Below are 27,607 nucleotides of genomic sequence, written 5' to 3'. Positions count from 1 at the left end.
ACCATATAAAAGGACAAAACAAAACCACTGATTTCAGTTGATTTTAGTGGTTTTGTTTTCACTATCAGGATTCTCGCCCGTTAATTGTAAGAAAAAATAGGATCTGCCCCATCTTTCTGTCACGTAGTGAATCCTACGAGCGGGAAAGATTGGGCAGCACCTATCTTCCCGCGTTCTTTTTTCAAACCCATCCACACAGTGTGAGAAAACTCTGCAGCACAGATTGACTTCAGTGCAGATTTAAAGTCTATGACATCAATTTATGCTGCAGATTTTCTGTGGATTTCACCTTTTCAGTTAAGGGGGATGAAATCCACATTGAATCTGCGTCTAAGGCTTCCCGTCCAAGTGTTCCTTCTGGCATGCCAAAAACAGCACTCAGACAGAATGCTCAATGGCTCCAAGACTCTTATTCTGAAATGGAGACCAAAGCAGCAAGCTTCGGTCTCTATTTCAGCAGGTTTCATTTCAGGCACTTTGGCTGGACAGAATAGTAGTTGATTACGCTATTTTGTGTGGCTAGAGTGCTGGAAAAATTGAAATCTGCTGAAACGAGAAACCAAAACTTATGTAGCGTTTCCGGTGCTGGGTTTGGTATGGAGTCATGGGTGTAGTTATCGTGTATGTCCAGAGAGTAGTCAGGGAGGAGCCAGGGGTCAGCAATGGGAAGTCTCATGTCGTGGTACACATGAAGGAGGCAGGTAGCGTTGTCAGAAGGGAAACCAGAAGTCAGTATCAAATGGTCTTGTGCAGCGGTACAAATCCAGGAGGTAGGTAGCAATGTCAGAAGGGAAGCCAGAAGTTGGTATTAGGAGGACTCAGTTTAGATAGCAGAGGAACTTGATCAAGGTTTGTGGAGCACAATAATCACACAAGGAAGGAAGGAACAGGACCAGGTTTATATAGGAGGCTTAGTCAGGAACAGGGTGGAGCCAAGACAGGGAAACAAAAGAGCATGGCTAGGTTTCAGCAGAAGAGCTGTCCGAGCCCTGCAGGACCTAGTAGAGAAAGCTGCTGATTGAAGTGCAGGAGGTCATGGGTTCGAGCCCTGACAGTTTGCTGCTCTTGTGTCTGTTGCAGTCTTGGAGCTGTCCAGTGCCCTGCTGCAGCGCTGTTTTTGGCATGTCTGGTGAAGCACCTGGATGGGCACCCGAATGAGGTGTCAAATTAGACATATTGGCCATCTTGGATTGTCCAGACTGGAGGGACGCTATAATTGTTGCAGGGATTTTCACGATATCAGCTTCAATAATACAGTAGGTGTATTGCTTGAATATTTGTCAGCTATCACATTGATGGAGTGGAATGGGGGACACATTTTGAAGCAATTACCTTGGGTGCCAAAAGACCTTGTCCCAGGCCTGGATATGCTATGTAAATAAGGAACCTAGCATGTTGATTTTTGGTTGCATGCAGTCATAGAGGACACATTCACCAATACAGAGCCAAAAATGTTAAAATACCAGTAACGCTATTGATCACTTCTGGGAGTTATGGTGGCCTTACATGGGAGAAGTATTGTCCCAATATTCATGTGTCTCTCAAATGCTGATGAACACCTGCCTTATCTTGAACATTTTGCCTGCTCACTTAACGCTCATTGGTTCCCGAGAACACATACATGGATGGGAGTGATCCCTAACCGAACAGTACTTGCTGGTCTTCGAAAGGACACTCACTGCTATGGTCATTTGCTGGTTTTGGCCATCGAACAGACATTTGCTGCTGCAGTTTCTCACTTGTTTGACCTTCAGTGGAGCAGTGGGTTTAGCAACCAATTTCCGTGCATTTGGTAGGAGTTGAAATTTCAAATACACACGGGCCAAAAAACCTCATCTTGACAAACGATATGTCGGGTGTGTAAATGCTCCCAACAATTCGTTCAACGATCGTGAACTTGGATGTAAAAATTGCGCAAACAGTCATTCGCATCCTGTAGGGAGTATTTCAGAGACTAATCAGATAATACTTGTCCTGTATAAACCTTATCCTTGGATTGATGGAGTATAACCACCATTTACCATGAGAGCTATCTGTATATGTAGACAATCGGGAACAAATAATTGAAACCTTACCCGTGTAACACAAACCAATCCTAGAAGAAACAGAACACAACAACAGGCGATTGTGATAGGGATCCGATATTTCTTCATGGCCTGAGGATAAGCATCTAGTATGGATGTCAAGATCGTCTCTGTAAGAAAACGTATTGATGTCACTGAATCAGACTTTCCTACGAAAGACTCAAAATGACTTAGGTGAATTTCAATGGGAATGATTCTGTGATACGTTATGGATACAAATCAGGACAGGCAGCTGCTGTGGGGTCCATGGTCTGGAGGAGTCCTGACACTGGACTGTGTCCCGTACTTCTTGTGAGACTACCTACCTCAGCCACTAGGCGGAGCTCAGAGTTATGCAGCTCCCACTGAGCTTATTATTCGTTGCCGCTCTCTTTCAGGTATGATGCACAAATCCGAACTTATAATTAATAGAGCTGATACTTTATCAGTTTGGTCATTTTAATGCGATTGTATTTGACAGATCCATTGAATCCGAGTATGGAGAAAATCATTTGAACTCTTACCTATCATTGTAAATTGAGAGTCCAGACCCAAAGTAAGAAGCATGAAGAAGAACAGGAACGACCAAAGGGGGGAAATTGGAAGTTGGGTTAAAGCTTCTGGATATGCAATAAATGCCAACCCAAAGCCTAAATAAGCAATGGAAACAAATGGATAAAATGAAGGACTTACAAAAAGGACTGCATACTTCTTCATAATTAGTAACTTGGAAGTTGTGTTTCCTGAATCTCAGTGCGTTTCATAAACTAAGTCATTACAGTAAGTTAGTAGTTGACCTTTTTTGATGTGTAATGACTGGTTTACTATCTACAGTCTCCTTTTCCCAAGCTGATCATAGGGTGTCTGAGGATCCTGCTGGTAGGACATCTAGTGACAGCGGCTATACCTTACCATTAATTTCCCCTGCTGCATTAGGCAGCTTGTAGGATAGTTGGCTATCTTTTTTTGTAAATCCTTATTATCCCGTTCCAATCCAGTGTTGGCTCTTGTCTGACATTAAGATTTCCCTGCATAGCTCCAATGTTGGACGAAAGTCAACATATGTCTCTAACAGTATGCAGGACGACACACCAATATCGGAGGCTGTTCTGTATATGTATGTTACACTATACAGGGCAGCGTTATCATCAGTGATAAGGACCAGAAGTGTAATAAATGGCTTCACCTCCATTAAAATCAGTGGGAATTAAGCTAGCTATTACACTTCCATCTCTGACCACCGATAATGACATCCAGCCCCGCCGCCCTGACAGGAGCCAGAGGATGAGCTGATCGTCGGGAATCCTGACCAACGTACCTCCACCAATCAACTATTGATGACCTAGCCTGAGGATAGGTCACCAATAGTAAAAGCCCAAAATACCCCTTTAGTGGCATTGTCACCCCATCTTTTAAATTGTGTTCAAGGTTTTGTTTCCATAGTGTCCCTCAGTTTGCTGGTATAAACTATCTGGGTCAAGCTATTCACACTTTTCACATTCCTCGCTTCTACAGTCCTATGCCAGAGCTTTTGCATTGCCTCCATGTGGCTGCATTTTAATGTCCTCATTAGAGCCACTAGTCCCAGACCCCATTGCATGATTCGATGAGCCTATGGGATATAAGGAAGACTCTATAAAAACCTTCTACAACTTTACTGTACTTTTGGACTGAATTGGTGTGTCTTCATTCTTTATTAATTGCATTAGAAGATCCAAAATGTTATTCCAGCTTATTAGCTTGCACTATATATATATATATATATATATATATATATATATATATATATATTAGATCTAGATCTAAGTATAATAATGCAGAACCTTCTAGTTTTACAGATATGAAGTACCTGAATCCACCACTTCTGAAACAGATTTCTCAGACACGTGTGCCATGTGTCCCAAAATAGAAAATATTGCAAATCCGGCAAACACGCTGGTTCCACAGTTGGTGACACAGACTATGATTGCATCTGAGTAGCAATTGTTGTGAAACTTGTTGTAAGAAGACAGAGCGATGAGTCCGCCCCAGGCCGTAGCAAGGGAATAAAATATCTGGGTAGCAGCGTCTTTCCAAACCTGAAATGGATAAAGTTTTGACTTATTAGAAATAAGAATGATCAGACATGGGAAATCTGGATATACTGATAACACCGGGCAAGAACTAAGTTTATAACTTCAACCAACATCCATGGATCCTCCCAAGAGCAGCTAAAAATACTAAAAGGAACACTAAACAAAATGCACAATATAAAAAAAAGTAAGTATTTTCTCCCTTTATTTCCTACTTACTTTTCATCTTGTTACAGTTTGTCTTATATTGCAGATAAAACTGAGAAATAATGATTCTGTATGTGTGCAAGGAGCTCAGCCGCTACTTCTCTTCTCCTTCCCACAATGCTGTGTCTGGCTGTAAGGACCCCTCTCTGCTCTGTCTACAATAGTTGACAAAGAATGATAAAGGGAACCTGTCATGTCCTATGAGCTCCATAAACTAAATTATGGTGCTAAAAGGACAGAGAATATGGACTTCTTGTACTTACCTTGCTCCCCGTTCCCTATGTCTCACCTCTGAATGTTGGCGCTTGTCCTGTGAGTGGGACTCTTCTTCAGTCAGTGCATATGCACTCCCATAGAGAACAGAGTGTGGGAACATTAACTGAAGAAAAGAGTCACATTCACAGACTAAGTGCCAACTTCTGGGCGTGATAGTGATGTTTTGGGGAGACAGGTAGGTATAAGAAGTACACCTCCAGATTGGTTCCTGTCCTGCAAGAACAATAACTTAGTTTATGGTACTTATAGGACATTGAAGGTTTTCTGCAATATCCTATAAGCCCCACCTCCTAGTTAAGCCCTGCCTCTCAACCAATTGCTGGCTGGAAATGCCCACTCATATCACATCTTGTATTGAAGCTAGAGGCGGTACAACAGGGTACTAGACCCTCCATGCCTCCCATATCACATCTTGTATCCAAGCTAGAGGCGGTACAACAGGGTACTAGACCCTCCATGCCTCCCATATCACATCTTGTATCCAAGCTAGAGGCGGTACAACAGGGTACTAGAGCCTCGATGCCCACCCGTATCACATCTTGTATCCAAGCTAGAGGCGGTACAACAGGGTACTAGAGACTCCATGCCCGCCCGTATCCTATCTTGTATCCAAGCTAGAGGTGGTATAACAGGGTACTAGAGCCTCCATGCCCGCCTGTATCACATCTTGTATCCAAGCAAGAGGCACTACAACAGGGGACTAGCGCCTCCATCCTACTCGTATCACATACTGTATCCAAGCTAGAGGTAGTATAACAGTGTACTAGAGCCTCCATGCCCACCCGTATCACATCTTGTATCCAAGCTAGAGGCAGTACAACAGGGTACTAGAGCCTCCATGCCCACATGTATCACATCTTGTATCCAAGCTAGAGGTGGTACAACAGGGTACTAGAGCCTCCATGCCTGCCTGTATCACATCTTGTATCCAAGCAAGAGGCACTACAACAGGGGACTAGCGCCTCCATCCTACCCGTATCACATACTGTATCCAAGCTAGAGGTAGTATAACAGTGTACTAGAGCCTCCATGCCCACCCGTATCACATCTTGTATCCAAGCTAGAGGTGGTACAACAGGGTACTAGAGCCTCCATGCCCCCCGTATCACATCTTGTATCCAACCTAGAGGTGATATAACAGGGTACTAGAGCCTCCATGCCTGCCAGTATCACATCTTGTATCCAAGCTAGAGGTGATACAACAGGGTACTAGAGCCTCCATGCCCCCCGTATCACATCTTGCATCCAAGCTAGAGGCGGTACAACAGGGTACTAGAGCCTCCATGCCCACCTGTATCACATCTTGTATCCAAGCTAGAGGTGATACAACAGGGTACTAGAGCCTCCATGCCCACATGTATCACATCTTGTATCCAAGCTAGAGGCGGTACAACAGGGTACTAGAGTCTCCCTTTAAGGGTTCAGTTTTCCGAAATAAATGATCCTTTTGCTCTGATATTGTAATAACTTATAACAACGTTACAATCACACAGAGAAAGTTTCATTTGATTCTGACAACTTCTCGGGGAGGGATTGTTTTTGACAAAAAGTGTATAACTTATCTCTTTTAGAACTAAAACTTTAAAGAACAGGGCTTATTTAGGAAGGTGCTCTTATATTCCCCTTTAGCTTTTTACATGGTTTTAGATATTGTTCCATCCATTGTGCAGCCCGGTCAGTTCCCAGTGTGGTGGCTTTATACTACAGGAAGTGCTAGGTTTTGGCATAATCTTCATATAAACCACCCCTGAATGACATACCAAGCCTTACTGATGTAATGCCACATTTATTAGTAATGCTTGCGATTATATATTGTTTGTTTTCCATAAGTAAGAAATTTGGAGTTATTTTTTTGGTCAATTTTCATTGCATGAACAGACGCCATGTCAATAATTAACAATATTTCCATATCATGCGACAAGAACGTCTCAGGGCTTAGTATAGCCTCTTACAATGTACTTCAAGCACCAAATGCCTGGATAGGTATAAGGACTTACGCACATAGTTATATTACATCTCTGACATGAGGTGCTCAGAACCATGATACAACATTACAATGTAAACGGCTGTATTGTATCTTAGTACGCCTTGGAATGTAATGCAGAGATTTTTGTATAAATCTGATCTTGCCGCACATTAAAAGGGGATTTCACCCTCAATCTCTAGGCTCAGGGGTATATGTCATAAGACTGCTGATGCCAGTGGTGGGTTATATCGGTCACCTATGTATATGGACACATTATGCTGTACTCAAGTAAACAAAGACTAGGGGGTGGCCTGTGATTTCATGGGTAATTAATGTTTTTTTATTATTTTTTCACATTTCCCCACTTAGCCAAGTTCTTGAACAACTCGACAAACCCCATAAACTTGCCTCTGCTTCCATTAACTTTGTAATGTTTGACTGCGTTCCAATGTAATAATTAATTCCATTAAATGCACCTTCTAGAGTTGCTCCTCGAACCAACAAGATGATCAGGACTACATAAGGGAATATTGCAGTGAAGTACACCACCTGGAATTATATACAAGAGATCCATCAGGAGTTACGGAGACACAACATCTGGTTACACACTAGTATACATTTAATAGAAGTTCATTGGCGATACAATGGGGATCCAGTGGATTCATTCTGAAGAAGAAAAACATGAAAAATCAGCAGTTTGTGTAAAAACCTAGGTGGAGCAGACTGAGGGACACTTCATCATTTCTGATATTACCTTCCCAGATGATTTGATTCCTTTAAATAGAGCTGCTCCAACAATGATCCAAGCCAGAAGCAGACACAGAGCCAAGTACCAGACGACTCCATCGGTCTCTTCTATACCGCTGGACTGGCGGAGCGTTACTCTCCTACAAAGTATAATGGAAGACAGATATTGAAAATAATGTGCCCGTCCCCAGCGTCACTAGTAACCTACACACATCTCATGGCGCTGGAGTCCCGCGTTGATTTACATTTTTTTGCAGTTACCATTAACATTTTATTTACTGCTGCTTATATACTGAACGATCACTGCACTAGGAGCAGTTGGCACGTGGCATCTTGTGATCAGTAATGTGGTACCACGTGATGGTCCCATCATGATCTGCTCTCTGATAATGGGTTTCTTCAGCCAGTCATGGGTAAATGTGGTTGTATATCAAGATTAGTCCACAGCAGTCTTCTGGTCTTATATTCCAGACGACCGACCCTTCAGATCCTTGATGCCCGTCACTCTAAGAGTCTGAACCAAAAGACTCATACACAAAGTCCACCATCAATAGAGAGAGTGACAGCATGCCAGGCGTGTAATTTCAGTATAATTTATTCCTCCATTTGCAACGTTTCGACCCTCTTTGGGTCTTTGTCAGCTTGTAAGCTGCCCTACGTTTGTAAATAAATATTGTATATTGTTGTAACTCCATCTGCTGCACCATATCCTGAATCTGTGTTGTGATACCACCACCCACGACAAAGCTGATTTCCATCACCCTGTTGTAAACACATGCATGATCAGCCAAGCCGAGCGTCAATATATATGGATTGGCCATATATATCATATTGGTGATATAAAGTGCTACGGCTGTCGGCATAGAGCCAGTATACAGTAAATAGGCATAACACATGATGACAAATGGAGATAATCTCGATAGAGTACATGGCAATGTGACAAAGCCTCCACTTACTCCCAGTACTGTTTGCTTGGCAGTTCCACATGGTCCAGCACCGTGGTGTTGGCGATACAAAGCAGGTTATTGTCTTTCACCCAGGTTAGATTTGTTGTAAGCGTGTTATTATCTACGGTTACATTGCAGAGGCCTGACAGGAGAGAAGTAGGAAGATACTTTAATATAGAGCAATGATAGTTCACAGTCAGATGGGTACGACCTTCACATGAGTAGAGGCTCCTGGGAGGAAAAATACATCCTGTTGAGAGCAAATTAATAAGTCCTCTAGGAATTTATCAAGAAATTTAAGCCCATTTCAAGATACATTCACATGTGCATTTTGGTGCGAATTCTCATCAGAATCAACACCTTTTGCACTGAAAAATCGGCATCAATTCTGCTACATGCGTTGAAATTTATAGCAAAGTTACGCTGACAATCTTTTTTTTCTGTCTTTGTGACAGTCCTAGATATGCAAAATGTATTGAGGTGTGTGCCTTTTAATAAATTTGGTACAATTTAAATTAAAGGGGTTGTCCCCTGAAACAAAGTGGGGTTCAGCACTTCTGTATGGCCATATTAATGCACTTTGTAATGTACATCGTGCATTAATTATGAGCCATACAGAAGTTATTCACTTACCTGCTCCGTTGCTGGCGTCCTCGCCTCCATGGTGCCGTCTAATTTCAGCATCTAATCGCCCGATTAGACGCGCTTGCGCAGTCCGGTCTTCTTCCTTTCTGAATGGGGCCGCTCGTGCCGGAGAGCGGCTCCTCGTAGCTCCGCCCCGTCACGTGTGCCGATTCCAGCCAATCAGGAGGCTGGAATCGGCAATGGACCGCACGGTGGGTGAAGATCCCGGCGGCCATCTTACTTAGGTAAGTAAGAAGTCGCCGGAGCGCGGGGATTCGGGTAAGTACTGGCCGTTTTTTTTTTTTTATTCCTGCATCGGGTTTGTCTCGCGCCGAACGGGGGGTATTGAAAAAAAAAAACCCGTTTCGGCACGGGACAACCCCTTTAATGAACTTCCATTTAAGACTGGCAATAGTAAAAAGGAAAACTATCCCCGCCCCTCCCCATTGTTTTTTAGTACTAATCAACTGAATTAATGCTCCATAACAAAAATCTATTAAAATGAGTTCATATGTAGAGATGAGTGAGTATACTCGCTAAGGCACATTACTCGAGCGAGTAGTGCCTTAGCCGAGTATCTCCCCGCTCGTCTCTAAAGATTCGGGGCGGCGGGGAGCGGCGGGGGAGAGCGGGGAGGAACGGAGGGGAGATCTCTCTCTCCCTCTCTCCCCCCCCCCCCCGCTCCCCGCCGCAACTCACCTGTCAACCGTGCCGGCCCCCGAATCTTTAGAGACGAGCGGGGAGATACTCGGATAAGGCACTACTCGCTCGAGTAATGTGCCTTAGAGAGTATACTCGCTCATCTCTATTTATACGCCATTCTTCCTGAGTTGGACATTGAGGCTGTAGTACCCTGTCCACATTCCTGACCATTTGTCTTGATGACACTTTAAAGTGTTTCCTTCCCCTCTGTGTTCTCTTTTACGTACTATGTTGATATAAACATGCATGAAAACCTTTCCATTGTCTGATTGTATTGAAACAACTAAAGGAAACAATTCTTCAATCCCTCCATACAGAATTTCACCTTCCTTCTATACAGAACACGGAGAAGTTAACCTTTAATTACATCGTAATCTTTGTTGCTGTCCTTGCATGCGATGCACAAGATATATCATCATGGAGGTCAACTAGGTGATAAAAGTCGATTTTGGGATAACTGCGTTAATTACCAAACTAAATGTAAGTACTATAACCGGATACCTCGTGTCGTCTTGCTGCATTTGTCATCAGACCATTTGAAGCAATCTGTCCAAGGTAAGACTCTTTGGAATGAAGCAAACATGTAATATAAACTGTAAGCGATGATGACATTGTAGTAGATGGTTACCAGGGTAGTGATGAGCACCATCGTGATGCCAACACCTAGGGAAAAATGTAAAAAAAAAAGTTTAACGGGGTTTTCCAGGAGATTATCTTAGGATAGGCCATCAATCTTAAGATCAGATCAGTAGCAGTCTGGCTTCCAACACCCCAACCAACAACACGATTTAAGGGGCCATGGTGCTTAGGTGAGCGCTACAAGCAGTGCAGAGCCGGCGCATCAGCAATGACGTGGCAGTGCAAACCCCTGCGAGGCTCGCACTGAAATAGGACATGCCACGATCTTGTTGCTGAGCAAGTGTTCCGTGGTCAAAATAGCAGCTGTCTGCATAGGATTGCATAAAGCAAAGCAATTTTTTAGGCAGTGCTGAAGGATCACCATAATAGTCATACAGCTGGGGCATGGCTAGGGGTCTTTTCTAAGCCTCTGGCTGCCATTGTTACCCATCGGTATTTCGTAATTCCTCTATCTTATCACCCAGATACCATGGTTGCTATTGACTGTGGCATCTAGGGACAGGGATCAGAGTCTTTACGCTCCTTGCCATTATAGAGTGAGCTTGGCTGCCAGTCTACACAGGGATGATGCAGGACACAAGACATAAATGTCTGCCATAGAAGCTAAAGATAAGGCATTCTACGATGTTCATTTACATCATGGTGGCTTAAGGGGTAACAAATAGGTGGCACCTAAATGTATGCCTCCAGTCCTAACATCTTGTGCTTCCTCGTAAATGTACTGTGGTAAGCTATACATGTTGCGAAAGCTTCTACCCTCTTACCACCCTATTGGCTTTCAGCAGACGACTTACTGACCACTACCTACTTGTATGCACCCCACATGCTGTTGGTTTGGGCCCACCTACAACATATGGGCACTTTGTAATATTTTTCCAGGGCCACTTTGATTTCCCAATCTGCCCCTGGCCAACATCCTGGGTCAGTGGCCTGAGAGCAACTCAGTCCCATTCTAGTGAATAGGACGGACCTACTATACCAGGCACAATAAAATGTACAGCACTATGTCTGGTATGCAGTGAAGTGGCCGCAGGACCAACCCGAAAACCACAGTCTCTTCAAACATCTGATCAGCAGTGGTCCCAAATGATGGACCTCCATCAATCAGATATGGATGACCTAACCATTGGACAGGTCATCAAGAGGACTGTCCCCGAAAACCCCTTTAATGTACTTGTGTCCAATCACAAAAGGAAAGTACAGAGAGTCCCAGGTAATGTTGTAACAGAGCAAACAGTGCGGTAAGCATCCCCACATTGCTGACATGTAATGCTAGGAACTATATGGAGGGGAACATTATTTTTATTGTCTATGTTATTAAGAGGGATAAACTGACAACTGCAGTATTTCCCAAGCTGTAAACCGGCTTTGTGCTCTCAGCGCGGATCACTGCGATTGTACAAGTTAAACCCATGGGCAGTGCCACCATGTTTCTTGCCAACTTCCTCATGCTTCTATTGAAAACAAAAACCAAGGAAGCGAGAAAAACTCCCATAAACCCTACATACAGGAGAAAGTCAATAACCTCCATTGTTCCCATCCAGACATTGACACAAGCAATCTTCATAATAATTCCGTTGATGTTATAATAGGGGGCAGAAGCCACTATGTTTGATGTGTGCAGCGAATACTGAGTAATGCATAAAAAGGAGACGTATTATTCATATACACTCATTGTCAAAAAAATCCCTACCCCCCAAATTGAGTTGTAGTGATCGAATTAAACTTTTTCTGTGTGATTGTAACACTGATATAAGTAAGTGATTACAATATCTGAGTGCAAGGAGAATTTATTTAAGAAAACTGAAAACTTGAAAGGAGCCTCTAGCTTGGATGTAAGATGTGATACGGGGGGGATGGAGATATGGGGGCATGGAGATTCTAGTACCCTGTTGTGCCACCTCTATTTTGGATACAAGATGTGATACGGATGGACATTAAGGCTCTAGTACCCTGTTGCACTACCTCTACTAGCTTGGATGCAAGATGTGTTACGGGTCAGCATGGAGGCTCTAGTACCCTGTTGTATGGCCTCCAGCTTGGATGCAAGATGTGTTACGGGTCAGCATGGAGGCTCTAGTACCCTGTTGTATGGCCTCCAGCTTGGATGCAAAATGTGATTCAGGCAGGCATGTAGGTTTTAGTACTCTGTTGTATCGCCTCTAGCTTGGATACAAGATGTGATACGGGCGTTCATGAAGGCATACAGGTTTCATATGGTATCCTGCAGCATATCACTCCATATTCGCGGTAACTGAGCCTCTAGATCATGCAAACTTGTAGGCTGTTGAAGTTGGCATCCCAGATGGTCCCATGTTCTATTGGCGATTTAATCTGGTGAGCGGGCAGGCCATCGAACTGTGGCAATGTTGGGGGACATTCCTCTGACATCCTTTGTGCAGCTGAGCATTATCCTGATAGAAAATGCCTCTTGAAAGCCGCCATGAGAGGCAACATATGTGGCTGCAGGATGTCCTAAACTGTATCACTACTAGGGGGGATACTGTATCACTACTAGGGGTGACCAAGTGTTGTATGCAATGGTTCCCCAGACCATCACACCAGCAGTGGCAGGCCATCACATCAGCAACAAAGATAGGATTGAAGTGCTCACCCCTAGGTCTCCAGACACGAACACCGCCGTCGACAGTGCCCAAACTAAATCTAGATTAATCGCTGAAGACAATCCGGTTCCACTCCGTAGCAGTCCAGTTTCATCTTTCACGACACCACTCCAAATACAGGTGATGGTGGGTGGGTGTCAAAGGCAGTGCATATAGCAGGTACCAAATGTCCTTCAGTCAAGCTTCTGGAAATGGTTCCTACAGAAACAGGGCCTGTAACGATGGTGACCCCTGTCTCTGGATAGCGGACAATGAAACAGTTGGAGCTGCTCGTGCTTCTTAGATGATCAGTCGATCCTCTCTACTGGTGGCATCCTGACCCTAATCAACTTCGGTGCGTGCCGTCATGCATTTACTGGTCCCAGCACCTCCTAACAGTCTGATCAGAATGGCCCAAGTGGTGGGCAATTCATTGATACGACCATCCAGCTTCTTGCATTCCAATAATGCTCCCCTCTCAAACTCTGTTAACTGGGCAAAATCTCTTTGATTGTGTCGTAGAGGAGTTTAGTGGTCAACAAGCTCTGACACAATTAGCCTCTGAGAGCCTTTTTGTAAGTCAAAGGTGGAATCACATTTAGGGCCTCAGGTGTCAAGACCGTTCATCTAATCATGCCGAGTTTTGTAGCAAAATGACAACTCCTTCTAGGTGATTGATTTTTTTTTTTTTTTTACAAATAATGTATATAATGCAACTGTAAAGGTGATCAAGTGATTGACACATGTCTGCAGCCTAAAAAAACCCTTGTCAATTAAAGGGAGGTGCCCCTGGGTAGGGTTTGGACCTTCCATAATGTTTGAGAAAAGTGGCCTATCTCCCCCTTGCACCTCTTCCTAAGTGATGGTAGATATTGTCAATGGTAGAGAGGGGCCCCTCTCCTCTTAGGGGTCAGAATTTGGTCCAGATCGGTGCAAATAGGCCCAGTCACATGCCTGCAGCAGGAGGGGCAGTAGCTTGTGGTATACAACAGAGGCAAGACTGGCCATAACGCTCAACGGTTTATTTCACAACTAAAAGGCAGGTATTAATAAACAGCTTTTGAGTTATCAGGCTGGGTTCACACGGGGCGGATTTGCCGCGGAAATTCCGTGCGGAATTTCGCAGCGGCAAATCCGCCTGTGGCCGCTAATCTCGGGATTAGCCAGCCATGTGGACGAGATTTCTCAGAAATCTCGTCCACACGGGACGACCAATCCGCTGCGGTAAGCCGCGGCTTCAGAAGATGCAGCATGGCTATTTATTGTTTATTTCCGCCGCGGCCGCGCTCTCTTCTATGGGAGTGCCCGTCGCAGCAGAAGAGCGAGTGGACGGGCCGCTTCGAAGCCGCCGCAGGTTTTTCCGCGGCGGTTCTCCCGGCGGAAGTCTCGCGGTTTCGGCTGCGGCCAAACCGTGGGATTTCCGGCGGGAATACGCCCCGTGTGAACCCGGCCTCAGAGGTGCAGGTCTTTAAACACGGTGAACAGTTTAGTAAACAGCCGGTTAATAACTTGTTATGTGCATTACTCTCAATATCTAGGAACAGCAATCTTCCTCTCTGGCCTAAGGTCACGGTCACTTAGCTGATTGATATGAATAACAACACCAATCTATGAGCAACTCACGAGTGTCTCTGTAAAGTCCTTTAAGCAGTATCTCATTTTTGAGGTCGGGCACTGAGTTGCCAATGACAGTGTTGGGTCTTACGTGTGACTAAAGTCATTGGAGGCACCAAAACCCCTCGATCTCGAAGGTTCAGTGATTCTCCAGAACTTGAAAGCTCTGTGCTGCATGCTTCTTGGCTTTCCTCTTCTAGACATATACCAACCAACTGAAGGCCATGCCAGAGGGCCTGAGACAACACCCAACTGGCAGCCACAACCCACTTTAGCACATCCTTGCGTGGACTTCTCCTAGGGTAGACGCTAAATCCCAGTGAACTAAAGAACCTTCAATGATGTGACGTGTCTCATGACCCACCGCAGCCAATGGCAGAGCATAACAGTTACACTATATAGAAGCCTAATACATAACACAATGATATCTTCATCTGGTTAGTAGATAGAACAGTGACCAGGCTGACCGTGAGTCACACAGCTTAAGTAGCAACAGCAAAGGGGAATAGCCAATCCTTAAAAACACTTCCCTCATTCTAAAAAATCCTTCAAATTATAAATGGTAGGTACCGTGTAACACTACGCCTACGCTCGGATGTGTTTTGAAAGATACTTCTTTCTGGATCAAAGCTGTGATCAAGAAAGAAATGTCTTTCAAAACTTTTAATGACACCCAGTAACAAAAATGATGGTCAGTCCAAAATATATACATTTAAATTTGAAAAAAAATCTCTAAAAGTGTCCATAACCCATAAAGGAACACTTTGCATATTCTTGTGTCATGCTGTTTTACCTCGACTCTTTTTTTTAACCCTTTCCAATCCACTGTTTGACCTATGAAGACATTATGATTTAAGGCTGTACAGCTCCGATGTTGGAAGACATCCGTCGGGTTCTCTTACTGTATATTGCCAGCCTCTCTGCTGTTGGAGCCTATCCAACGTGTAACCTGATGCAGTACTGGCTTTAGCCAGCAGATAGCACCGTTGTATAATGGGAGAAAAAGAGTAAGCCCCCTAGGAAAACCAGGATACAAATTGGATTGGAAAGGGTTAAAGATAGAAGGCCAGCACAGTGTATCATTTTAGTTCAATGTTCCTTTACTGTTACACCAGTTGCATTGATTGTAACGTTATGCAGGTTTTAGCAAATAATCATGTACAAAAACAAATAAGATTTCCATTCATCACTCACAACACAAATGTCATTGCTTGTTTTGGACAACTCTAATATTCATACATGAGATACTTTTTATATACAGTAACACCCACTCATGAGATCACGGCTAGACATTGTGCCAGAGTACATCAAGATGTCACTGAATCACGCTCTACCTCCAAATATAAGAGCTAGGACAACTCTTCGGCAGTACTACCAATGTTCAGGTACCTTGTAAGAGGGGTACAACCTTCCAAACTGAGATTGGACCTGAGCTGGAGAATTGCCCCATGGCGCATTCCAAGAAGAAGACTGGGAGGCCGGAGAACGCGAGCATAATTGTGTACGGAATGAGAAATGCCCCTGCAGGATAGAATGTATTACAGCATTAATATACTACAATATCATATCTATGTAATAGGAAACATATATATTACAGCAAAACAGAAAACAGGCAGATGGAACTTTACATAGACTTTCTCTGGATCAACGCAGCTGGACACAATAACACATAGAAGCTGTTAGACTGGTATATTTTCTGAATTGCAATGTCTATGACATTATATCATGTTCAATGGTATGAATGGAAGATCACTACCTAAAGATCCCTTCAACCGCAGATGTTACCAGGTATGTAAATACTTGTTTTTCCTCCAGGTGTAAGGTTCTCATTAAAAATCAACGAATGTCTGTTGGTTTAAAGGAAACCCGGAAGGTCCTAGAGGCAGGTTTGACGAGTAAAGGGGATCTTGGCCATTTCAGCTGCATATGTTCTACCTTATATATCTGAAACAGACCATACTTTCAGCATTGTGATATTACTTCTACCATTGTGCTCTTGTTTTCTGCATCTTGTGCTGATTTAGTATAAGATTTTTAAATTATGCATATGTGGCCATAAGACTTTATGATAGAAATCCATAAAAGGCTACATAGCCAGAAGACTTGTGAGCATGAGAAAACTAAGTCAGGAAGAAACTCCTTGCCCTCTATGGGAGAGTGTTGTGATGTGAAGTTATCACTGAGCAGGGAGGGGGAGCTGTTCCCATTAACTTTTTTTTGTATTGTGATCCCGGTTTGTCAGCCTTAGGGCTTAAACAAATGGGTGGGTTTTAGCCCCCATGAAAATCAGGGCCATGTAATGGAATTAAACAAAACCACTGAGATCAATACTTTCATAATTCCTGTACTACTGCACTAGCCCTGACGTCACCGCTAAGGTCATCAGTGCTCAAGCAGAGCATTTAAACTAAAAGCCTTGCCGCTGGATCGTCCGCTTCTCGCTCAGCGCTTCACCTCCTATGGAAAGTGCTGAACGGGAAGCATTTAGACAACACAAGAAGCCAGCGAGGTTTTTTAAGCTTAAAGAACCGCAAATAACAAGTGAGCGATTTTTTTCACATTCACAGTAAACAATTATCGCTCAAGTTCATTTGATCGAATTGTGAGCGATAATCGTTACATGTAAATGAGCCTTAAGATGGAAGTATCTCACATACTAGACTTTAAATTGTTGACTTGTTGATTTTGTGGAGGTTGTCTAACTATATAACGTCTTGCATTGTAACAATAAAACAGAAAAACTTCTAAACATCACTTGAGGGTTTCTCTTTGTTCTCTTCTCCGATGCATCGTAATAATAATTAAGGGCCATTCACATGGTACGATTAGAACGCAAAATTTGTTCAAAGGAATAAAAATGCTTAAAGGGGTTGTCCCGCGAAAGCAAGTGGGGTTCAGCACTTCTGTATGGCTATATTAATGCACTTTGTAATGTACATCGTGCATTAATTATGAGCCATACAGAAGTTATTCACTTACCTGCTCCGTTGCTGGCGTCCTCGTCTCCATGGTGCCGTCTAATTTCAGCGTCTAATCGCCCGATTACACGCGCTTGCGCAGTCCGGTCTTCTCCCTGGTGAATGGGGCCGCTCGTGCCGGAGAGCTGGTCCTGCGTCGTCATCGTAGCTCCGCCCCGTCACGTGTGCCGATTCCAGCCAATCAGGCGGCTGGAATCGGCAATGGACCGCACAGAGCCCACGGTGCACCATGGGAGAAGACCCGCGGTGCATCGTGGGTGAAGATCCCGGCGGTCATCTTAGTAAGGTAAGGAAGAAGTCGCCGCAGCGCGGGGATTCGGGTAAGTACTAAACGTTTTTTTTTTTTAACACATGCATTGGGTTTGTCTCGCGCCGAACGGGGGGCCTATTGAATAAAAAAAAAACCTGTTTCGGCGCGGGACAACCCCTTTAATAATCATTATGTCTAAAAGAACGCCATTGTGCACTATTTGTTTACTCTTCATTTGTCGCTCCCCGCTCAGCGCTGCACATTCTATGAGAATTCAGTGAGCAGTGAGCGATACTCAGCGGTGATCTGCCTGTCTAAATGCTCTGCACAAGCGCTAACTACTAGCGGAGGCGTCACCCGCTAGTGCAGATCATTTAGCCGACAGTCGTCCCATGTAAATGGGGCATTAGGCATACCTGATTGATAACACTACGATACCTTTAAGTATCACCTAAATTAAGCAATTACTTCACCACCATGAACAGAAAGGAGCAATAGCGGACATGTGCCTATCATCTATTTTCTGCTGTGTGATTTTGTGTTATCTGTTTCTAGTTTTACACCTTAGATGTTGGACTTTAATTGTAATCCAACCCTCTGCAGACAATGGGATTACCTCTGACCGTGCCACCTGAGTACACAGCGAAAGCTGAAACATCACTATACAAAACAGACAGCTCATTGTTCAAGCTTAGTGTCTGTGATGAAATGCAATATTTCAGGTTTTTACTTCAATGACATGAAAAATATGCAAAAGTTGCAAAATCCCAGGATTTGTGACTGCAGTGAGTGTCAGTGGCTCCTGAAGGAAATAGCATAGCTTCTTCAAAATAGCAAGTGCAGATTATACCTGGGCCAAGAATGGTATCACAATGTACTGTAAGCTAGCTATAACTTTATACTGGATGCCAACTATTGTATCTACTTGTGGAATCCTCTGTCTGCCACAAGAATATACGGCATATCCCTGTAAGAGGTATGAGCGAGATATTATAAGTGGATTTGTGGGCCGACTGAATCTTTACAGACTGTTACACTAATTATTCCCTGACTGATATATATCTACATTACCGGCTCCAGTATAGGGGATCTATTGTCTGATGCTTATTGTGAAAGTTTAAGTAAACATGCAAACGCTGTCACTAATTAACTGGGCATAGAACAAACAATGTATCATCCATCCAACAATACTTCAGTTACTCTGTCAGGATTAAATATATCATCAATCATGGGAATACAAGAGCCACATAATACCTCCTTCAATACTGATGCTTTGAGCTCTAAGTATTACCTAAATTCTGTAAGTATGCAAGCGTGTATAGTAAGATGCAACATAAGAAGGTTTCCCAACATGATTTCCAGCCTTTCCCTCAACTAGCATAGTAACACAGTAACAAAGAACAATTTATCACCCGTTCGGTTGTGCAGCCTGTTTATACAGGCAGATAAATAGTTTGCTCATTCACCCTCTAAATCGTTCAGTCATTCACATTCACCATGAATTCATTCACTAGTGAATGAGAACGACTGAACGGTTGGTATTTAAACCGAATGATTAGGGCCCCTTCACAAGACCATTTTTTGGCATGCAAAATTTGGTCCATCAAGTCCTATCTATTATGCTGAAAGTTAGGCAAAACCCCCCATGAGGTAGTGGAGTGGCCCAGAATGTACATTCCTGGCCCCTCCATAAATATCATACATGCCATGTCTTTTGTAGGAGCGCTATGCTAAGTTTTCTAGTCTCCTTTTATGTGTATTGCACAGCTGCAGCAAGTGAGAGGTTAATGTTTGCATGAGACTGGGAGACGCCTGCAAATGTATCAATATTTGTCTAGTCACATGCTCTATGTTGTCTATAGGTTTGAGGGATTTGGGTGTGGTAGTTGGTGAGAGTTCCTGATCTTCAACAATAGAAAAAGGAGTGGAGTGCCGGCCACATGGGGGTACCTTCAACCCTAATGTGGTAAAGTGATGGAGGAAGAGGGGCGGTTTCTGAGGGTCCCTAGACCAGGAACCATGGAGGATCGAGAGCAAGAGAAGTAAGAGAGAGATTGAGAGTGAGTGTGTCCAGAAAAGGCCAAGATCACTGTGCAGAGGTACTGACCAATGTGAGTGTCTGTGGAGTGACCCTACCCCTATCCTCCTCTGGAGAGTTCCCCTGCCAGGGGCGGTTCATGTCAGATAACTGAGACTGCGGGACCATCACCCGTGACAACCCTTTCTCCTGTTCGTATGTTTATTGGCCATCCCTCTCCTAGGGGTGTCCGGCAGAGGCCCAGCGTTCTTTTGCGTTTTTGTGCGATGCAGCAAAAAGGAAGGCTTTATAGGGAAACAAGGGCTAGAAAAAAATTGCAAATCGCAGCTGTATAGAGCATGCCTCGATTTTGTAGTCTCGCAATTCCGCATGCTTCCAAACATCACTCGTGTGGAAGAACCCATAGGAAAGCATGGGCTCTGCATATATGCGATTTGTAGCACTGTCGCATTGCGACAAAATCGTCCGCGTGGATACGGCCTTAAATGTAGGCCTCTTTCACACGGGCTACAAAATCATCCCTACAAAACGCATGTATGCGAAGCTCAGGGTTTCCAATGGGTTCTTTCAGGCTGCAAAACATCTAATGTGAAAGAACCCATTAGAAACTATGGGCCTCACATACATGCGTTGTGTAGCAAAATTTTGAAACCCGTGTGAAAGAGGCCTAAATGTGAAAAAATATATAGTAAAAAAATGCACATTTTTCCTCACAAAACTTCATTTTTCCTTAGGAAAAAAATCCTTAAAATACACATAGTAGGTATTGCCGCGTTTGTAATGACCCAAACTATAAAAATATTGTAGTCATTCCACTAGTGGAATGGCATTGAAAAGAATGCCAGAATTGCGCCTCCCAAAAAATGCAATAAAAAGTGATCAAAAAGTCCCTTATGCTCCAAAATAGTAGCAATGGCAAAACAACCCGTCCTGCTAAATGCAATATCTCTCAGCGCCATTGGTGGAAAATGTAAAAGGTTATGGATGTGGTGAAGCAAATACATTTTTCTAAAGTGTTTTTAGTGTACAAAGTATGATTGGGTATCGCCATAATCAGGCGGATCCAGAGAAGAAAGTGATCATTTATTTATACTAAACATCAAATGCCATAAAAGCAAAACTCAAAGACCAATGGCCGAATTTCTGGGCTTTCTTTCCCCCTCTACACCCAAAAGTTAAGAAAAATTAGTCCATATATTATATCTACCCCAAAATGGTGCTATTAAAGAATACAACTTGCCCCACAAAAGAGCATACAGCTACATTAATGAAAAATAGAAATGCCACGGCCCGTGGAATGTGAGGATGAAAAAGTGGAAAAAAAAATTGCTTGGTCAAAAAGGTGCACAATAGACCAGTCACTAAAGGGTTAACCGTATCCATTCCATACATCTTCAATAACTGCATAGAGAAAGTAAAAGGTAAATGGCTGATCTAATGACAGCTCCATCATAATAAGACTGATTCCGTGTTCTATTTCACATTAGTATAAGTGAACATACGGGTCGGCCTCACTTCCGGATAGCGTTAGAACAAACGTTTCTGGTCCTTCTGTGAGGGATGAGATGCCGCTTTTCCCATTAGTTAATAAATTGCTTATTGTAAAGTTCCCATACGTTTTTCTACAATAAGTTCTATGGGAAATTGTCTTTACCTCCTCCATTCTTGTATGCAAGATAAGGAAATCTCCAGACATTTCCCAGACCTACGGCATAGCCAATCATAGACAGCAAGTAGTCTGATTTCCGGGACCAATTTCCGCGCTCCTTGTTTTCATCGCTGGAGTCCACATGAGAGTCCTTGAGAAGTAACATCACAATTACACACATGATATAATGTATCATAAACACAATCATCCTTTATCAGATTGTAGCTGCAGCAATCACATGCTCAATGCCCTTCCATACACTAGGGGAATGTTCTCATGACCCACAAGGGTCTCAGCGGTAAGAACCCCAACAATCATATGATTATCGCCTATCTTGTGGTCAAATAGCCACTTTTTCTGGAGGTCCCCAGGTCAGTAAGTGGTTTTAGGTTCCTTTTAGATACAAATTGAAGGCGGCAGCTACCTTAGTTCATTGCGTACAGATCTCTGCAGCTCGTGGAGCTCTGAGGCATGAGGATGTTGCACACCAGATTGGTCATAAGTAGCAGAGCTCATAAAACTAAGTGCCCTTGGTGCCATGCTGTTTGGAGAGCGGAGCCTCTCTAGCAGCCGAGTCAGGGAGAAGCTGTGACCTGACAATGCTGAGATGTTTGTGGCGGTGGGCATCACTTTGAGCCCAAGCGAGCTGCAGCCACTATGGACTATTGTCAGCAGAACAGACCACTTCAAGAGTATAGTAGAAACATCATCCTGTAAATGGGACCCGAGTGTCTGAGGCCGCGATAGTGTACGGAGCTCTGTGTGACCTGAGAGACAGGCTGATGGAGGAAGAATGCGAATGATGATAGGGTCTTGTGAAGAGTACGTCCCAACTGATTCGCTACAGAGGGCCACAGCAAGTAGAGAGAGCATGAGGCCTGTAGGTGAGGTCTGCCTGCTGGAAAGGCTGTGGTTGAGAGAAGAAGCTGCAAGTCAGGGGGAAAACCAATGAGACACCATACAGTACTTGCAGAGTGCAAGAGGGAAGGTCAAATACCCCCTAGGGCCATCTGGGCAGATCGCCCTGATTACTACTGTCAGAGACTGTGAGAAAGTATTAACCCCTCCCTGCTGCAGTCCTTTTTAATTTTTTCATTTCCATTTTCAAGAAAAATCCTAGCTTTTTACATTTTCCAGTGACTTAGCAACATGAGGGCTTGTCTTCTCCAGGACGAATTGTATTTTGTAATCAAGCAAAGGAAAAACAAAAAAACTCCGGCTCTAGGACTACGAGAATGATCTCCGGACCCACGGGTCTAATGGTTTAAAATAACTGTTTTTTAGATCATTTCTGCAACGTGTTTCGGTGCATGTCGGCGCCTTCCTCAAGCATACATAAATAAAAAACGGTTATTTTAAACCATTAGACCCGTGGGCCCGGAGATCATTCTCACAGTTCTAAAGTCCTGAGCTTTTTTGTTTTTTCCTTTGCTTGACTCATTTGCAAGTCCCCGGTTACCCAGAGGGCTTCCAGCCTCCGAGACGCCTCTCCAGAATACCTGGATCAAAGGACAAGAGACACACAGATACGCAGACCTGGACACTAGGTACCGGTGGGATCCCTATCCAGGAGTCCCACCGTGTACCAGGTGAGTGGAATTCACTCTACTATAACGGCGCTATTATATGTCAACATGTTTTTTTCTTTGTATTTTTTAATGGCGCCATATAATCCTAAGTGCCATGAAACTGGAAAACAAAAATGTAATTTCAACATTTGGGGGTTATGCTTACGACATTCACAGAACAGTAAAAGGGACACTCAGTCTTTATCTGTGGCTCAGTATAATTACAGCAATACCAGATTAGCATACCGGTAGTTTATAAGTTGTACCAAAAAAACCACCTTTTTAGAAAAAAAATATTTTCTGTTGCCGTGTTCTGACTCTCTATAACTTTTTTTTGTCAGGCTTGTCTTTTGGGGGTGAGCTGTGGTTTCTATTGTTACTATTGTTACCATTTTGGGGGTACATATAACTTTTTGATGGCATTTTATTCATTTTTTTCTCCGAGACGGGGTGACCTAAAAAGAACAATTCTGGCATTTCATATTTTTGTCTCATGTGGGGTAAATTGTGTGATCTTTTAAAAAGTCGGTCTCTTATTGATGCCATAACATACCAAATTTTTGATTTTTTTTCCATTCATTTTTCGGTGTGACAACGGGGAAAAGGGTTTTTTTAAAGCCAATTATCAGGGCGATCGCCCCACCTTTCCCTATAGAACCTAATAATCAATAACTATATATATATAGGAACATTTATATCCTGTTCCCTTCTTCTTCCACAGACTATTGCTCGCCCAACTTTCTATACAGCACAACAGCGGTCGTTTAGAGGGACCGGCCTCTACTATATGTGATGTGGTAAGACTGTCCCTATTGTTTCAGGCTATTATTGTACTACCAGTATGTGTCCTGCTCACTTTTCCACCTAAACCCAGGGTTCTGCGTCCCCCGCGCTGCGTCCTGAAGAACGTGTTTTGTATACGAGTTCCTTGTTGTTGTCCTTACTCTGCTAGAACTACAATAAGTTTGTGTCCTCATGTGAGGGACTGTAACTGACAAGCCCTGAGCTGTGTATACATTCCTAACCACCAAGTTGATCTGCCTCAGGCTGTATTTACATTGGCGTTATTCATGCATGAGTACTGTGCAATCGCAAGATGCAGAGAATTCACCTTTTTACCAGAAACATCCCCGCTCCTGTCCATAGACTCTCTGGTATTACAGCGCACTCCCATCCGAGTTCAGTCAAACAGCAAGAAAACTGACAGTTGTGGCCGTAAAAGTGATGCTTAGATGAGGCTGCAAGACGGATCTTAAAATTTGGAGGTATCACAATAAGTGTCACCAATGGGGGTTTCACATGGGCGAGAACATCGTGCGATTTTCGGCTGATGCGTTAGTCAATGAAAAAGCAGTTTAGGAAACCAATGCCGTACAACGGTTTCCTTCCATCTGCGATGTTTTCACTGATGTGATGTTGAGAGATGATAAAAAAAATCCCAGCGTGCCCTATCCCTCTGCGATGTGCGTGGTTTTTTTTATCTCCCATGTATCCCTATGGAACCTGCATTTTATAGCATCGCAATGCAACAAACATGCGATTTTAACATTAGAAAGTCCCATTCATTGACTTTTGCCATTTTCTCACGCGTGTCAGCGATGTCAGATTATTCTCTAAGAAAAGCATCACTGAAGCTCAAAAATCGCAGTGAACAGAGAAGCGACTTTGCAACGATTTTCCTGCGATCGCTCGTGTGAAACTACCCTAAATGCATTATTCTCAGTTTGCTAGCATAGTTGTATAATCCAAATCTATTCCTGTCGGGTCCATGCAAACAGTAAACAAGGTGAATGATCCAAAAGAAGTGCCTTTTTTTTTTTGCTTACTTCTAAAGAATATGACTGTAATTTACATGCTACGTGGAACGCCATGATTCTTTTACTTAAAGAAGTTGCTCAAGTTAAGGGAAACTCCTGCCATCGGGTCCCATATAGTAACAAATCAGTAGTTCCTCATCTCTCCCTGCTGCCCTGTTCATCGTTCGCTGCCAGCTCTGGAGTCCCTGTGATGTCACTGTGAGTCCCTGTGATGTCACTATGTATGCTGAGTTCTACAAACAAGCTGCAGCAGCCAATGAGAGCACTCAGCAATCCTGGGGAGCAGGGAGAGGTGAGTAACTGCTCATCTGTTACTTTATACCGTGGGGGACCTGGTGACAGTTTTACTGAACCTGGACAACCCCTTTAAGTATTGAAGCCATGAGGAAAGACCTGCAAGCACTTCCATATAAAAGCAGAGGTCCATGAAGCTACACTATGGGCTCCTAAATGGAGCATGATCTTGGATATTGATTGATTATTGATAATGCGATACCCTACTATACAGATATACCCACAGGGCTCCAAAACGACATAAATGACATTCATTGCGCAGTGCTCAGTTTATGCCCACACGTAGGATTCCGGAGATCATATTGTCTGGACTTACAGCTTATTGCAAAGGCTAGTTTGATTATATGCAGCAGATCCGCCCAAAGAGAACGATTACACATTAATCTCTATGAGATCTGTTCTTGAGGAGTTAATTGAAATACAATATATATTGCAAAATGTAATCCTTGCAAGTAGTGAGAGCAAACCGACACAGTCAAACCCTACTTCGGGTCAAACTTTGGTAAAGGTCTCAGATGAACCCACCACCATCATCACCAGCACATTATACGTTGTAAGGGTATTGATGACGTTCTTGTTCACTTTGAACTAATTCAGACCAAACCAAACTTTTTGCCAACATCTGGTGAACCAAACTTTTGAAAAGTTGTCTCATCGATACTTTTAAGCTATTCCGTATGAGTGTATATTAGAAAATGAATTTGCCCTCTATTTAATTAACTAATACCCTGTTTCCCTGAAAATAAGACATACCGTGAAAATAAGACATAGCGTGATTTCCCAGAATTTTTGAGGATGCAAAATGATTTTTCAGGCTTTTTGAGGATGCTTGAAATATAAGCCCTACTCCAAAATTAAGCCCTACTAACGGTTCATTAAAAAAGTCAATTTAAATAGTGTCCAGGCAGCTATACATGTAAAAAAGTTAAACCTTTTTGAACAAAAATTAATATAAGACACTGTCTTATTTTTGAGGTAACGCGGTAACAAAGACGTTCAATTTATGTGCAGCAGTTCATATTACTTATATAAGGCTTCCCAACCGATGTAATACAGTATAATCCTAACAGTGAACATATAAACCTGGTAAATATCCTCTTATTGTACTTCACAAGGTGTAGAATGCCTCTCGGTGAGTTATTAATCCACTGATTTCATGCAATTTGCAAATCCTTTAGGAGGTAAGTAGTTTTGTGACGGCTCACCTGTTCTCCAGCAGAGGTTTTGTGACGGCTCACCTGTTCTCCACCAGAGGTTTTGTGACGGCTCACCTGTTCTTCAGCAGAGGTTTTGTGACGGCTCACCTGTTCTCCACCAGAGGTTTTGTGACGGCTCACCTGTTCTCCAGCAGAGGTTTTGTGACGGCTCACCTGTTCTCCAGCAGTAGTTTTGTGACGGCTCACCTGTTCTCCACCAGAGGTTTTGTGACGGCTCACCTGTTCTCCAGCAGTAGTTTTGTGACTGCTCACCTGTTCTCCACCAGAGGTTTTGTGACGGCTCACCTGTTCTCCAGCAGAGGTTTTGTGACGGCTCACCTGTTCTCCAGCAGAGGTTTTGTGACGGCTCACCTGTTCTCCAGCAGAGGTTTTAGCTTTGAGGTGTAGAATCTCTTTCAGCCCCATGATGATAAGACTTCAAGGCTCTCTTGTCCGGCTCCCGGTACACCAACGGAGGTGTTGAGGTCTCAGTGATGTTCCTTGGGCTGTGCAGGTACATTGTGGAGCGTCGATGTCTTAAGTAGCTGCCAGGGTTTATTCCCGTCACTAAGATGTGTAACTGGTAACTGGCACCTCCCTTGTTTGTCACTTATTACAGCAAGACCTGCACTGGTGCCACACAGCAGAGAGTGAAAGCTGATCTGTAGATTCAGTAATGACGATATAACATGATTCTCAGGTTTATGGAGAAGACGTTCTACAATCTCAAAAACATGAGATACTAAATAACAGCAGAACTGCAAGTCCATGAGCAACAGACTGCATGTGTGTAATGGGACTGTTAGGCTAGATATCTTCTCTTAAAGGGGGTGTCCAGAGAAATTCACTTTTACAATGTAGCAACTGTTTAGATACTTACCCTCCTCAGCCCCAGCAAATCAGCGCTGCAGCACCATAATTGACCCAATCTCTGTGGATAGCGGAAGTCAGGTGACTGCCGCCTGCCAACCAGAGGCTACAGGATCACCGATGGTTCTCCTGGTATCAGTGCCCACATCCTAGGCACCATAATGCCAGGAGTTCGGAGTAGTGACGCTGAAGCCTCTAATTGCCAAGCGGCAGTTACCTGATTTTCGCTGTCCTTAAGGACAGGGTGATTCACAGGGCTGCAAAAGGGCTGAGAAAAGTAAGTACCTGTGTGTTTTATTGTTTTAAGTGAAGTGGCTCTAAATTGAATTTCTACCTGTACAATCCCTTTAACCCATTTAGGACCAGCCACCGTAAATTTACAGCGGCTGGTCCTGGGCTTAGAGCACCGCCGATAGTAACATTACGGCGGTGCTCTAAGTCTCCTGCTCTGCAATCAGTCAGAGGCAGGAATGGGTTATCAGCTATTA

General features: G+C 43.5%; 1 protein-coding gene across 3 annotated transcripts in view; it reads right to left on the bottom strand.

The window, feature by feature from the left end:
• The window catches only part of LOC136580935 (sodium- and chloride-dependent neutral and basic amino acid transporter B(0+)-like), a 38,376-nt gene extending 11,524 nt beyond the window's left edge, over positions 1–26,852 (bottom strand). The window contains exons 1-10 of one of the 3 annotated variants that reach the window (XM_066581873.1): positions 26,622–26,852; positions 21,381–21,525; positions 15,850–15,981; positions 10,106–10,267; positions 8,288–8,420; positions 7,339–7,471; positions 6,993–7,133; positions 3,913–4,141; positions 2,588–2,713; positions 2,076–2,194 (exon numbers count right to left, since the gene is read on the bottom strand). In XM_066581873.1, the coding sequence (XP_066437970.1) occupies positions 2,076–2,194; positions 2,588–2,713; positions 3,913–4,141; positions 6,993–7,133; positions 7,339–7,471; positions 8,288–8,420; positions 10,106–10,267; positions 15,850–15,981; positions 21,381–21,525; positions 26,622–26,675 (1,374 nt within the window). In that variant the 5' untranslated portion in view covers positions 26,676–26,852. Of the gene's footprint in view, positions 1–2,075; positions 2,195–2,587; positions 2,714–3,912; positions 4,142–6,992; positions 7,134–7,338; positions 7,472–8,287; positions 8,421–10,105; positions 10,268–15,849; positions 15,982–21,380; positions 22,582–26,258; positions 26,276–26,621 lie in introns of those variants that run through there. The other 2 variants (XM_066581874.1, XM_066581872.1) reach the window with 2 other exon arrangements.
• Positions 26,853–27,607: the final 755 nt, after the last annotated feature.

Source organism: Eleutherodactylus coqui, chromosome 10, assembly GCF_035609145.1.
Source record: "Eleutherodactylus coqui strain aEleCoq1 chromosome 10, aEleCoq1.hap1, whole genome shotgun sequence".
NCBI classification, from domain to species: domain Eukaryota; kingdom Metazoa; phylum Chordata; class Amphibia; order Anura; family Eleutherodactylidae; genus Eleutherodactylus; species Eleutherodactylus coqui.
This window is presented reverse-complemented; position numbering and strand designations above follow the sequence as displayed.